This window comes from Myodes glareolus, chromosome 2, assembly GCF_982192425.1.
Source record: "Myodes glareolus chromosome 2, mMyoGla1.1, whole genome shotgun sequence".
Taxonomy (NCBI): domain Eukaryota; kingdom Metazoa; phylum Chordata; class Mammalia; order Rodentia; family Cricetidae; genus Myodes; species Myodes glareolus.
The window spans coordinates 48,834,556-48,850,417 of NC_142027.1; the positions used below are offsets into that span (position 1 = coordinate 48,834,556).

Below are 15,862 nucleotides of genomic sequence, written 5' to 3' on the forward strand. Positions count from 1 at the left end.
CATGACCATGAAATGAGTCATGTTCCTTGTAAAGTAGCCACAAATTGCCAAACATGTGTAATTATCCCTAATCCAACAGTATCTCTGTGGCAGAGAAAGACATCCTGGGAGATGGAAATAGCATCTAGGACCTAAAATGATCTGTGTCTGAGGAAACAAACAAGGAAAAAAGAAATATAAGACTTGTGCGTCTTAGCATACAAAGTGTCAAGCTTTCACTCCAGCACAACCAAAACAAAACAAAACAGAAAAACCATACCATTTGCCGAAATGTAAGAGGGTAGGAAGGGCTTTGCACTTTAGCTAGGGTATATTCAATAGTGATCTTTTCTTCTTCTTATTTGAGATGGGTTTGGCCACTAGAGCCAGGTTTGGGCAGCTCCTGAATTCTTCATGCTTCCTCCCTATGCATGGGAATGGGCAGTCTATGTTTCCACCCTGGCAAAAAACTTGTATTTGATTTGACTTAGAAAATACAGGGGAATGTGTTGTTTTAATGATTCTCTTGTCAAGATCTTGGAAATTTTGCCTTTCTTTTGTGCCCCAGAGTGCTGAGCAGCTGGCTCTGCAGCAGTGAACAACACTTGGGTTCCTCTTCCTGTAGGCCAGACATACATCTTGACATAGGGATATATAGAGAAAGTGTTTTTTGTTTGTTTGTTTGTTTTGTTTTGTTTTGTTTTTCTTTTCGTTCCTAGCCCAACTTTTTAAACCTAAAATTCAAGGAAAGCAATGCATTCCCAGCTTCACTCCTCACCTCTCTAGCACACACATGCACACACATCTACACGTCTTGCCATTTATAAGAGCACCTATCATTTATCTTCCTTAGAATATGAGTAGAAATCTGTTTTCTTCATCTCTGATGAAAGATTACTTCAGTTAATATGATCAGAAGTGCTGAGAGCAAATTATCTCCCCATCAGGCGCCTGTTGCTCTCAGCATGTAGAAAGGAACCTAAACCAGATGATGTTTGCTTTGATCTTCTTGATCAACATCCTCCCACTCATGCCTCTACACACACACACACACACACACACACACACACACACACACACCTCATCCCAGGACATGAACATTCCAAATGCTTCAGAGTCACAAGTGAATTCTGAAATCTAGTCTAATCCTTCTAAATATGGAGAAGAACTCACAGCACTGTAGGTCATGCTTGTGAAAAAATAAACGTGGCTTGAAATGAAGCAGAAGTGCCACAGCAGTATCAATTGCAGGAGTCTCAAAATATATACGCAGATGGAGTTTTGTGTGAATGACCTTTTCCTAAACACGAAGAAGATAATCTAGTAAGAAGTCAATCATCATTCAACATTACTGGGTCGTATTGCTCACATTCCTGTTGCTTATTGCTGAATCGAAACTAATATAATGGCATTCACACTCTGGGTGGTGACTGGATCTTAAAGGAAATGGGGAAAATACTTAGCACTTTCAGAAATGTCATGATGATGATTTATTGTGCCTGTAATTATTTGTCTTGATTGGTCTTGTTGAGTCCTCTCATGCAGAGTATGAAAACAAACAGAAATGGTGAGGCACTAACTGGATTATTCTGCTCTGTTAGATGTGTGGTAGAAGACAAAAACTCGAAAGTTGCCTGGTTGAACCGTTCTGGCATCATCTTCGCTGGACATGACAAGTGGTCTCTGGATCCTCGGGTTGAGTTGGAGAAACGCCATTCTCTGGAATATAGCCTCCGAATCCAGAAGGTGGATGTCTATGACGAGGGATCCTACACATGCTCGGTTCAGACACAGCATGAGCCCAAGACCTCCCAAGTTTACTTGATCGTGCAAGGTAAGGGAAAAGTAGAATAAGAGGGTGAGCCGTGGAGAGTGGCTGTGATGAGCAAGACACTTGCTTTTCCTCCTAGATGACTGACTTGAAAAGAAAGAACTAAAAAGACCCATGTGCTAATCACTGGTGGCATTTCCCCCATTAGCTTTGTTTAAAACACACACACCCACACACAGCAAACACACAGCTATCTTAACATAAGTGTACATAATGTTGAAATTCTTAGGAAGTTCTTTTAATTTTTTCAGTATTTTGCAGAATTTATGAAAGCCTTTTTAATACCTGTCTTTGCCTTAAAAATCATTATTATTTCCTTATGTGCTATTAAAAATGTTTAGAAAAATAAAAATTCCTAGGAGCTGTGATCCCTTCTTACCCGGTTGTCTTTTTTTTGTGACTTGAATCTTTATTGAATAAGTTGTTGTAAGTCAGACTAACAATAAGATTCTGTGACACCATAGGGGAAAATTTGTTTCTAGATTGGAGAGTCTCTGAGACACATCTGAGTCATGGTTTTCCAGAATTAAAATCTTAAATAGTATACACATATGCCCACATGAGATGGCTTCCTTGGGTCCCCTTTGCCTTGAAAACAAAGCTGATACTTACACAGTTTCATTACAAGCAAAATCAAACCTCCAGCAGCTTCCCTTCATCTATCAGGAAAGATCTAAGCACTGACAAATATTAGGGCTGTATTTCTGTACTTTTTGATTTATATTTTCATGCAAATTTAATGCAAATTAAACATGGCCTTAGGATTCCTGTCAGTATTCCAAATGCGGTCAGTGGTGTGGCAAAACTAGGCTGTAGCTACTATTAATGTGTTAAGGAACTAGTTATTGCAGCATTGAAAGGATCGCTTTCCCAAATTTCTTAATAATAAACTGAAACTTCATGAAATAAAACATGTCAGAGTCCACATGGTAGTAGGGTGCTTCAATTGTGTGACTTCTATGGCGTGCCATCTGCAATGGCTGACAGCTTCATTTTAATCCTTGGAAAAGGCATGTCTATGATTAACAAAATTCCAAATACGAGGATGTTGCCTTGCAGAGTAGTAGAGAGTATTTGAGCGAGGAAACGAGACATACTAGGGTGGGGAAATTGGAAACCCACTTAATGTGTAATTATACTTAGAGATGTATGAATATTTCTATTTGTTACTTTGCCTATAAAATATAAATAAGTATTCACAGACAGACAGACAGACACACCTTTCTAAAACACAGAATTTCTACTTGATTCAGAGGAATAGGGAAGAATAAAGTAAGATATTAATAGTAAAGAATCTTTAGAACAGATTACTTCATGGCCAATCATGGTTTTACCTGCATGTTTCTTTATAACAGATCATTCTTCAAAAAAAAAAAGCTTGATTGCCACATTGCTTTACAATTTGAATAACTTTCCTAACTTAACTTAATTATCATGAGAAAGTTCCTAGAGACCAAAATAGGCATCGTGTATATAATTCTCAGCAAGATACAGTTAAGAATCTGAGCAACAGAAGACTTGGCTTCAAAATGAAAAAAAACGAAGAATCAGTCAAGGCAAGTTCCATGCTCAAGGTCACCAGAGAGGCTGTGAAGTAGCTGAGTGACAAGCCCCTACTGAATGGATTCAGATCTAGAAACATTTTCATTGGGTTACAATATGCTTGCCATGACCTTAAGAATAGCTATTTTAAAGATTTATATTTAGGCCAAAGTCTTACCAACAGAGTTCAAAGTTCTCCGCCCCCCCCACCCCCGACCACACACACCCCTACGCATTTGTCTGTGTTCTATTAAATTAAAATCACAAAGAGACATGTTTAGAACAAGAAACTCAGTGCAAATGAAATTAAGTTTGATTTGGTATTAAGACACAGAAAAAAAAAGCCTGTTAATGGGCAAGTATTGTTTATTCATTGTCTTGTGCAATTTGAATATTACGTGTAAGTAGACATGAAAAGCTTTATTATGAGCAAAAGCTTATATTCAGTGTCAACAACAAACCTGCCCAAGGCTTCCTGTTACCTTATAACAGGCTTTGAAGCACATTTATGTTTGCTTCAGGTATGATCATATTTCTATCGTAATCACATCACCTTGAAAGAGAGAAAACCCTGTACTCAAACAGAAGGGGAGGAGGAGTTGCCGCTTTCTTAGTCCGAGACACAGAACGGGATTTCTGGAGGATGCTAAGCATGCTTTACATTCTTTCCCACAGTTATAGAAAAAGTTGAGCAAATGCAGTTTGTATTATTAATACATAGATGATTTATTAAAGTTTAGAATGGTTAAAAACTCCCTAGCATTTCTGGTTTGGCAGCTCTGAGTAATGCCTGGAAAAATGAATTTATAAATCCACCAAGTGATGCTCAGGTTCCCAATGTAGTACAGCAACATAAACAGCGAGTGTCCCCAAACAATTATATAAACTAATAATCTGTGGAAGGAAAGAACAATGCTTCATGGATTCAACTAATTTCAGATGACTATGCCTGCAAATATTCCTAAGAATTTACTTGAACATGAGGCACACAAATCAATGCTGAGTTATTTAAATGCCATGGCCTTCTAGGATCTTTAAAGCTGCCTACATATTGCACCCTAGAGAGATAGTCTGTTTTTCCAAACTGTTTTCAGGAAGCAGAACAATTGTGATACACTGGTCTACTCTTCAAAACTTTCAACCTTATATATGTGCTAGTATTTATAATGTCTTATTTTTCTGCTATATATTATTTATACTGTAAGGCAGTTATCTATCTATCTATTTATCTATCTATCTATCTATCTATCTGATTTTCGATATATTAATTGCTTTTCAACATCTTTACCACATTCTTATTTTGCTGGTTATTTCTCACAGAAAAGAAGTTTATTAGTTTATGAAGGTCATTAAATACAAGATATCCTATGTTGAAAAGATATTCTATATGATTCAATAAACTATCTTTTTCTAAATGACAGCAACACACAGCTTCCTTATATGGTACACAGAATAAAGTCCTACCTCAGCAAAGCTTATGTCAGCCCTGACCTTTGAGGCCACTTTTGAGGCCACTTTTGATTATTTGCTAATATATATTCTCTCTGAGGGAGCCAAAGCTATGTACATTTAAACATGTATTTTGCTTAATAAATGCAGGGACTCCTATGTAAAGCCTAATATTTGGTTTCTGTGCCTGATTCTTTATAGAGTCCAAGATCAAAGTTGAAGAACACATAGTTTTTAATATCAATAAAATAAGGAAGTAAATATTAATAAAATCCTTTCTGCTACTAATGTATTCATTTTTTCTCTGAAGGTTATTCTTCTATGGTTTCTTGATCTTCTGAACATGCTACCAAGGGGAGTGCATGTGCCAAGGCAACAACATAATTCCTCTCTAGTTATGACTATTGCACAATTTGCAGTAAACTCAACCCTTCAAACTATTGCATTTGTCAAAGTGCTCTTGCCTGAGAGCCACCTCCAGAACAATGGAATCAGAATCCCTGGGGTGGGTCAACACCTACAAGTTCATTATCATTGTCACTCATTCATGTGCCCAGGAGTCAAGAGCTACTATTCTGCAGATCTAAGCAATGGCAGGGATTTACTGCCTCCTGCCAGTTCATTTTCCTGTGTGACACATCAAATTATGTCTAAAAGTTTGCAGAATAAGTATTAGAGGCTGGTAATAGTAAAAACTAAAAATAAACCTGAGTACACTGCTGAATTGAGGTATTTTAACTATGAGTACAATAGCTTCAAAATGAGGTATTTGTTTAGAAATCCCATGTGTATTGAATATGAAGGAATAATGACAATAATATTTTAAATATGAATGCTATTTTTAAATACTAATTTAGCACACACTATAATTACCATTTGGTTTTTAATTTATATATTTGTACTGCATGATTCTTAGACTGGTATCAATGCCAAAGGGATTATTTCCATGTTCAGTCTTTCGCTCTTTAAGTGCTGTCCTCTTTTAGTTAACATGTAAAAATAAGTAACCTAATCTGAAAATATCAAAATTGGATATTCTTAATAAAACAGATTTAAGTACTGAAGTGTTTTCAAATAAATCATTAAATTTCACAATAATGTAAATTAGAATTTGAAACTTTTCTTGCCACTATTATTCAAATCACACCCGTTGCAGGTGGGAATGTATACATTGTTGGCAGGGAGTTTATTGCATGATTGTCACAATTAACATAATATAATTGTGAAAAATATTGAGAGTAAAACACACTTTAAGAACAAAATGCTCAATTTTTCTACCCCTGATAATAAAAAGCCACATTTCCTTTACTCATAAATTCTAGAGTACTCATATGGATTTAGAAAAGAAACTCTAAATTTATTGCTTTTCTTATGAACAATAGTCTCAGACTTTTTTCTAGGATTTGAATTTTAAGAAACCTATCTTACAGTTGGCTCTTTCAAACATCCCTACTGCTGATCAAAATCCATTACAGAGCTTTGAGAACGTATTGCTTTTTTCTCTCAATTTCTTTCTTCTGTCATCGTTCGTTACTTCTTTCTTCCTCCCTGTCCCATTTTTCCTCCATTCCTTAGTAAACATCATGTTGCACTGATAATCTTTTCAGAATATGACCATAGTTACTCAACTTCAAACAAGTCGTACTCATATACTGTAATTGGATTTAGCCTATAGCTATTCTGATTTTTAAAGAATTTTAATAAAACACAGCGGAAATCTTTTTTTTTTTTTGATTTGCTTTGCTTTTATGGTTGTTGGTGCTTTTGATTATCTTAATGATTCGCTGTAGTCAACATTTGTATTCTGTAGGCTAAAGTTGACCAATTTTCTGATTCTTTTGTTTAAGTGTGTGTGCGTGTGTGTGTGTGTGCACGCGCGCATGCGTGTGTGTGGTTTTTCTAGACTGGATTTCTCTGTGTAACCCTGACTGTTCTGGAATTTGGTCAGTTGACCAGGCGGGACTTGAATTCACAGAGTTCTCTGCCTGACTTTGCCTCCTGAAAGCTGGGATTAAAGGTGTGTGCGGCCACCACATAAGCCAACAGTCTCATAATTGTGTTAGTATAACTGTTACTATTCAATTCAACAACCAGACAGTTAATGTAAAGGAGAAAAGTGGAAAAAGGAGGAAAGGTAGTCCTTAGGGTGTTACAAGGAGAAGCGAGCCGCTTGTTCAGTTCCCAGTCACCCAACTAGATAGACCTGAAATAATCACACAGAAACTTGTGCTTGACCCATTAGCTCTAGCTTCTTATCGGCTAACTCTTACATATTAATTTAATCCATTTTTATTAATCTGTATATCACCATTAGGTCATGGCCTACCAGCAAAGTTTCAGCACATCCATCTCTGGCAGCAGTTCCATGGTTTCTCTCCTGACTCCATCCTTTCTCCTGGCATTCAGTTTAATTTTCCCCACCTACCTAAGTTCTGCCCTATCAATAGGCCAAGGCAGTTTCTTTATTCATTAACCAATAAAAGCAACACATAGACAGAAGGGCCTCCTGCATCATTAGGGCTTTTATTTCATGTAGCTTTCATTCAATATTTTCCTTGTAGAAAGGACTTGAAGGTTTTTTTTTTCAGGTCAATCTAATCTGCTTACATTTACTTAGTATCTTCAAGTCTCTTGCATTTATCTGAAGTTCCCCTCTTTCTCATTAAGCTAAATAAACATTTTACATCTGCATACTTTTCCAAACTATATTTGCCCTTCTTGAAAATGAGAGAAAATAAGTTATAACGATAGGGGCAGAAGAGCTGTCTCTACATGGAATATTAAAATTCACAAGAAGAAAAATGTTTCCCTGAAAAATAAAACCTTAAAACTTTGAACACAACATTTTGAATTCACATATTCACATACAAAAACTAAAAATACTTGTGTATATATAAGCTCATTAAATGTAGGTGATTATATTGAACCAGTTTGTATCCAAAGGGTGATATTTCTTTTTAATGGTCTTTTGAATGCTAGAAGAAGTCTGTAAAACTATTCTGATCCTAGGTTTGCAAAAATGACAACTAAATTGAGTAACCAAACACAATAAGGCTCTTCTCTTTCTTTTTACTAGAAATCTATGAAGCAGACTATAGTGTAGTCAGAAAGCTTCTCAGCCTGGGTCAAGGCCCATGTGAGCAGGGTCCCAAGAGGGGCAACATCGCTGAAGAATATAGCATTCCTGTAAGAAACTATCTTAGCGGCAAGTCCAGTATGTTTAGACAAAAACTCAGGAGAGAAATGTGAGGAGATTAACACGTATAATGGCACCCAGTTTCCAGGTATGGAAAAAGAGAGATGTAGTATTGAGAACAGCAAAGTGAAGACAGTGATTCCCGAATAAAACTAGAGTAGTTACTATTTATTCATGACTTTGAGATAAATATAGAGAGTTAGAGACAGAGAGGAAGGGGAAGCCCTAGAACATTAACACCCCAGTACCAATGACCATTACCTAGCACCTATCCTCCAAATGTTTCTTTGAAAGTATCATTATCCACTACTAGGGTCATAGGTTGCTTAGAGGAAAAGATGATCAAGACGGGGCAAGGAAGCAACAACAAGAACCTGGAGTATCCTGTGAACAAGAAAGTGAGAAAGTACTAAAAGAATAACTATGCATATAAACACATCCAGAAGGCAGCTTCAAAGGGACTTCCATCAGCCAAGTCTAGAATGATTTGGATATCAAAAGAAATTATTTTAGATATTCCAATATAGTTAGATGGTAGCTAATAAATAAAGATTATAAATTACTCTCTTACAATGCTGACTAATAATAAATGTAGAAGAAATGTTGGGATATGATAAATATCATTTGAAAATCCTTATAGAAATAATTAATTCAGGAACAAAAGTATCAAGGATTCTAAAACTAGAAGGAGAGTGTTAAAGATTCAAAAGTTTACACTATCTCAAAATACCTACCCACAAAATGTTACTACACTAAGATAAAAGAATAAATTTGAAAACCAGCTGATATCATATTGACCAAGTGATCGAAGTTAATAGTACCAGAAATGACACACATTAGTGTCACATGCCAGAAGACAGGCAATGAGCAGCAAACAGGCTCACTTTTTGTTGCTGCTTTCAAAGTATAAGTCTAGGCAGAACATATCAAGCACAATGCAGCAAATTCTATAGCAAGAATTAAAAAACTTTCTTTGGACTGCCAGTTCCCAAATAATTACACTGAGACTTCTTATTAATTATGAAATTTTGCCCATAGCTTAGGCTTGTTTCCAACCAGCTCTTAAAGCTTAAATTAACCCATTTGTATTAATCTACATTCTGCCACATGGATCATTACCTTTCCTCCATACTGTATGTTCAACTTGCTTCACATCTTGCTGGCGAATCCTGAGCCTCAGATTCCAACCAGATTTTTTATCTCTCTCCAGAAGTCCCACTTATCCTCTCCTGCCTAGCTATTGGTCATTCAGCTCTTTATTAAACCAGTCAGAAGGTACCATGGCAGAGACACACCTTCATAGTGTACATAAAGTTATCCCAGAACAGTGGAGATGTGACACATATGTAAGATGTGAAGGACATTTGATGAAGAAAAGACAAGAACAGGAAATTGATAAAACTTGAATGAGTTGGGGTGTGTGGGAGTTCTTTTCATTGATCTTTTATCTTTTCATAAAATCAAATTATTGCAAAATACAAAAAAATTATTGGTTACAGTAAGGATTTTAAGACTGATAAATAGAGTGAAAATTTGTAGTAATACAAAGCAAAGTGCAATAAAGCAGTTTTCCGCTTTAAATAAATATATGGATAGAATTTATTATGTTAACAAAGGAAAAACTGAGATAATAGGAATAACAAAATACATGTGATATCATTCAACTTGCTAATTTTGTTCTTTCCCAAAAATTTAGAGAGCTAAGTGTAGAGGACATAGACTTTCAATTTATAAAAGAGTACATTAAAATCACCAAACTGAAAGTCATTCAAATTCACTAATAGTCAAAGACATACAAAGTAAAAGAGAAATACATGCTTTCTAAGCTAGTGACACTAAGGAGTTAACAAAATAAGCATAGGCAAAAATGGCAAGGCAACGGAAAAAGTGACACATTCATATCTCCCTGTTGAGAGTGTAAATTAGAGGAAACTTTCCGAGTGTAAAGCAGATATGTCTTTCCAAGTTTTAAAATGCATTTCTACCACTTGACCCAGTATCCACTTCCACAAATGTGTAAAAAGAAAACCATCTGACATGCAAATCAGGATTTATGCATAAACTGGTCATCGCTGATCAGGTCATCAAAGTTGTTTAAAGAAAATTGTGGAAATGCTCCAGATATTCAGAATAATGAAATGAGGAATGCCATTGGAGTTACTTTTGTAGAAAATGCTATTAATATAGATATTATAAGTCTATCATCCAGACTTTTTCCTTATGTTTGGATATGACCCTCTTGACCAATATTGTTGCAATGTAAAAATTCTCAGACAATCTAATATATGAAATGAAATAGCTGTCCTTAAAATATGGGCAGACTTGAAACTCTGGTTTCAGAATCATTAGCCAACATGATTGACAAGAAAATCTCCCCCTAAAGAGAATGAGGTGCAATAAGCAGCAGTATCCATACTGGTAGGTTTCTAAGGGAATGATCTCATCACAGTCTTTGTGGTGGCCTGGAGCCAGGGCCACACTGGTGTGGTGACTGCTATGGCATCTCAACTTCAAATTCAGCAGCACCCATAGACATCTGTGTTGTGTGGTCATAGATCTATTATGTGGTCTTCCCAGTGATGTGAGCTTGGGTGACTTCCTGTTTACACAAATATCACATAGCCAATGAGGTTTCTTTTTTCTTCCAAATAAATAAAGGGTCTGAGTTACATAGCTCAACAGCCATTAGTAAACAAAATTTTGGGGGAAGTTATTAAATGATTAAAATACTTTTTCATATATGGAAAGTGATAGTTTTTTTAAGTATCTTAGCTCAAATTTTCAAATTTAAGTCAGAAAGAATATATGCACTCATATATCCATAATAAAAAATAAAATATAGAGCCGGGTCGTGGTGGTGCAAGTTTTTAATCCCAGCACTAAGGAAGCAGAGACAGGCAGATCTTGTGAGTTTGAGGCCAGCCTGGACTACAAAAGCTAGTTCCAGAACAGGCTTCTAAGCTACAGTGAAGCCCTGCCTCAAATAACCAAAAGAAATAAAGAAATAAAGACTAAATTCCAAGGTTTGTATAATGGCTTTTGGAATACTGTCTTATTAAGTAAAACTTCATATTATCCAATTTCTAATATGTATGTTTTATAACTCAAAAATAGCCAAATGAAAGTGTTCAAATAATAAATTTATGATTTTTCAAAGGAGAATCTTTTAGAAAATATTCAAAGGTAAATTTTTGACTCTTTTCTTCTTTGACTATCCTCTTTTTGTTTGTTTGTTTCTATCCGTTTTTCTCTCACAAATCATTTTGAGTCTTTGACGCTTATCCTTGGAAGAAAAAAATGTAAAATCATCTGTTTAAAATGATGAAATTAGCGATGAAAGTCTGACATTATGAAGGTCTGCTTCATTTCAGAGGAGAGACAGTAAGACAGTGCTGAGGATGCGCATGCACATAGTCTTTGCAAAGCTTTGTGGATCCCATCATGCAGAATAGGGTTCTCTGCTGCTAGAATTTCTATAGATTACAGAGTAAGAAATCATCGCCTAAAACTTCTAATTTTGCTAAACATCAAAATTAAAATCAGAACATTAGGGATGTCCCCTTAATCATGTGCTGGCTTTATCTGCTTGTCTACAGTCCCTAAGTCTGTGTGTCAGTGGCTCCCTTACTGATACCTCAGGCCAAGTTTATCTGTTGTTATTCTGTTTTACTTCCATATATGTTATCTGTGAGGGATTTCAGCAATACTCTTTTTTTTTCTAATCCAACTACTATTAAATGTTGGCAGGAATTCAGACCCTATAACACATTACTGAATACTCTAGTCAAATCAACTTCGATTTAAACTCCTCGGTCTCAACTCTCTTCATTCTGCCCTTGACAATGTCCAGTTGCCTAACACAACTTTCCTTTTTTCTCATATTCTTTACTATTTTTTTCATATTCTTTATTTGCAGTCTCTCACTATCTCCCTGATATAGTGAACCTGTCTTCTAGAGCATTCTCTTTGAGCACAGTTAACAAGTTTCCATTTACTTCGCACCTCTTTCCCTTTTGCTTCCTGAAATCATTTCCTATCGTAATGCTGCTTGTATCTCTCCTGCTAGGTCAACTTGTTCTCTTTTAGGTGTGTGATCTTCAGCGTATACATTTTTCTTCCTTTCTAGATTTTGCTCATAGATTACATTATCACTAACGATACCATCACTCTCCATTGCCAGGCAGCCCTGTCCCATTTTTCTGAGTATTACCTACACTAACTTATGAGTATGCTAAAATCATCTAAAATCATCAGTCATCTTATTTATTGGGCTCAATGCAAAAGCCTCTTTCATTTTAAGCAGCTCCTTTCTTCTTCTTTTGTATTCTTATTTCCAATAATACGACACCGTCCTGAAAATGGGGGGTTATTTCAAAGTTATTCCTTTCATTGATCAGTCTTATAATCAGTCAGCATAGTTTTAAACTATGCTTTCTTACAATCTCAGTTTATGTCTTCATTAGCTCTTTCCCAGATTAAAAAAAAATTCTTTTAAAAGTTATCTGTTTCTTATGCTTTTTGCTAAGGCAAGGTGTCATATGTGTCCCAGGCTGCCCTTCTACTTCCTATGCAGCTGATGTTGACTTTGAATTCCTGATCCTCCTTCTTCTACCTCTTGGGAGCTAGAATTATAAGCATCAGCATCATGCTCAGTTTGTGCGGTTATGCAGGCTAGAGAAGCATCCTACCAAGACCATAGTCCCAACCTACTTATGCCGTCTTTATAGTCTGAACTATCCTGAACACAGTTTCTGAGTATTTGTGAAATATAGCCATGATTAACAGGATTCTTTGTCTTAAATCTTTTGAATGTTCACACTGCAATAGAGTAATGAGAGTCCTGGTGATCCCCACCCCCAACATATTATTTCTACGCTCCTTCTACATATGTGCATACATCAGATCCCAAATAAAGAAATGCTCCCCCAGAAAGTGTGAAAGCAGAGCTAGCCAGTCATGGAGTGTGAAAAGTAGAGCCTGGCAGAGCTTGAATGTGTGGAAAGGACCTGGCAATGAACAGGCCCATGGGTACAGGACAGATGAGAACGAGAGAAAGATGCCAAGCTATGCAGATCTTAGCTGCATCCTATGGGTTTGTTTCCATTTGCTTTTTTCCCCCAGCGTGTGTGGGGATTCAAACTGTGATAAAAATTGACTGAAGGCTTTACACAGGGAATAACATAAGTTCCTATTAGATCATTATATGAATTATTTTTATTTTGATTAACATGCATTTATGGTATACATTAATGAGTTCTGTTATATTCCAACATATGCATGAAGCATGCAGTGATACAATTCAACCTCCCTTTGGCCAAATTCCTTTCCTTCACACCCTTCCCAACCTCCAGGGATCGTCTACGTTCATGCTAACTTAATTTAGCTTCCATAAATGAAAAATCATGTGGGAGGTAAAAAAGGAGCTATTCCATATACCTTGTTGGCGAGGTTGTAAATTAGACCAGCCATTATGGAGAACATAATGTTTTGTCCTTCAAAACACTAAAAATAGAAAGCCATGTGATACAGCAATTCCCTTCTGCATATATATCCACAAGAATTGAGGTCAGCACGGCAAAGAGACACCTTGGCATCCGTGTTTATTGCAGCACCACTCACAACAGCTGGAATTCAGAATCTGCCTAGGTGATTCATGGATGAGTAGGTAAAGAAACGGTGGCCTTTACGAACAATGAAATATGATTCATCCATAAAGACAGGATCCACTGGAATTTTAGACATCACCTGACGTGCTTTGTGTAATAGCCTCTGTACGGTGTCTTGCTTGTGTTCATTGTCTAAACCAAGCCCTTCCTTTTCTAACTCTACGAGCACATTTAACCCTCTTAAAAGACGTTACTCATTATTGTAGGAGAAACAGCTAATTTTCTTCAGGGATGCAGCCTCTAAGATGCTACCCATGCCAGTAGATTATCCTGCACCCATGCTTATAAAAACAGCACTACGTGGACTTAGTGGGTTTTTAAAAAGGGCACAGGAAGTTTGGATGGAGAAGTAGTGGAAAAGGTAGAGAAGAAGCATGGATGTGGGAAATGAGGAAAGGATCTGTAAAAACACATGATATGCATGTGTGAAATCTTCAAACAATAAATATAATTACCTCTTAAAATCTAAAGATGTTCCTGGGGTTAAGGAGATGGCTCAGTGGATAGAATCCTTCATGCTCAAGCATAAGGATCTGAGTTTGGTTTCCTAGTATCCCTGACATGTAAAAAGCCGAATGCAGTTATTAGCTCCTTCAACCTCAACACTGAGGTAAGAGGGACAGACATAAGCAGATTCTGGGAGTCTTGCTAAAGCTATGAGTTCCAGGTTCACTGACTGACTGTGTTTCAAAAAATAAGATGGATAGCAATTAAAAAAAACAAGAAAAAAATACAAAGATATCAGAGCCAGGTGGTGGTGCAAGTCCTTAATCCCAGCATTTACGAGGCAGAGGCAGGCAATCTCTGAGTTCAAGACCAGCATTGTGTACAGAGTGAGTTCCAGGATAGCCAGGGCTACTCAGAGACAGAGATGGGGGAGAGGGAGGGAGGGAGGGAGGGAGGGAGAGAGAGAGAGAGAGAGAGAGAGAGAGAGAGAGAGAGAGAGATAGGAGAGAGAGAAGAGACAGAGGGAGGGAGGGAGGGAGGGAAATAGGGAGGGAGGGAAAGAAGGAGGGAGGGAAAGAGGGAGGGAGGGAAAGAAGGAGGGAGGGAAAGAGGGAGGGAGGGAGAAAACTGGCTTCTGGCCCACAAATGCAAACACAGTCCAGTACATCTGCATACACAAACACATATACACACACAGACACAGACACAGACACACACACACACACACACACACACATGCACTCATGCACACACCGACACACACATGCAAAATCACAGTCCATAAGTAAAATGTAAAATCCAATAGATGAATATCAATATTTTGTGAAATATTACCCATGCTCACAAAACAGGCAGGACTTCAGAAATGCCTTAGAGACAGTTAATAAAAAGCTTAGTCTTTACTTATTATAATTCTTTCATCTTTTTTCTTTGCATGCATGGAGCACATCTCTATAATTATCCATACATGTTCACTCTGTTTTGAAACAGCAGTGAGTATTAGCAACTCATTTTCAAGAATGTAATGAGCATCATCAAACTAATAATCACTGAGTACTTTAAATTTTCTAAAGATTTTTGAGTGGTCTCTGCTAGAGTTTTCTATATTAAATCCAAAAGAAACTTATTATTTTCTACCACATAGCCAGTGAGAAGAGCTCTTCCAGGCAGACACAGGAGCTAGCAAAAATAAACACACTGCAGATTGTTCTAAGGAAGAGGAAAGGGGAGGAGGGGAAGAAACTTCACTGAGTGCTGATTGGTGGCTGAACTGATAATGATTCATGCCTCATTTTAAATCATTCTTCTGGATGTAATGGTTTATGGAGGGGAGAAATGGAACTGTTCCTTAATATCCCGAAGCATTTGAAAACCTATGCAACTTCCATTGATCTGCTCTCTGCTGGATAACACTGCTATTTCAAACTGGTGACATATTTACTTCTCTCAGAATGCTTTGACGCCTGTAAACCATCCCTTTGTTGACTGTTGAGAAGAAAACCTCATATTCATTCTTCTGATAAACTAGAATTGGAGTAGACATTGGGGTACCCTATCTTTCCCCTTCTCCCATTTCCATTTCTGCTTCATACTCATGAGTGATAACTTAAGGATTGATAGACTTCAACAGTCTTTACAAAATAAATTAACAAACTACTACATTCTCTGTATTGCTGGTTACCCATATCTCAGTCGAATCTCTTCCTAAAGCTCTTTAGTGAGAACAGACAAAACATTAGCTTGATGCTTTTG

General features: G+C 36.9%; 1 protein-coding gene across 4 annotated transcripts in view; it reads left to right on the plus strand.

Annotated features, from left to right (window-relative positions):
• Positions 1 to 15,862, plus strand: part of Lsamp (limbic system associated membrane protein) — a 2,072,304-nt gene that overhangs the window by 1,793,399 nt on the left and 263,043 nt on the right. For all 4 annotated transcript variants that reach the window (XM_087900115.1, XM_087900119.1, XM_048422483.3 and 1 more), the window contains one exon: positions 1,581 to 1,813. In XM_087900115.1, coding sequence (XP_087756241.1) covers positions 1,581 to 1,813 — 233 coding nt within the window. The remainder of the gene's footprint in view (positions 1 to 1,580; positions 1,814 to 15,862) is intronic.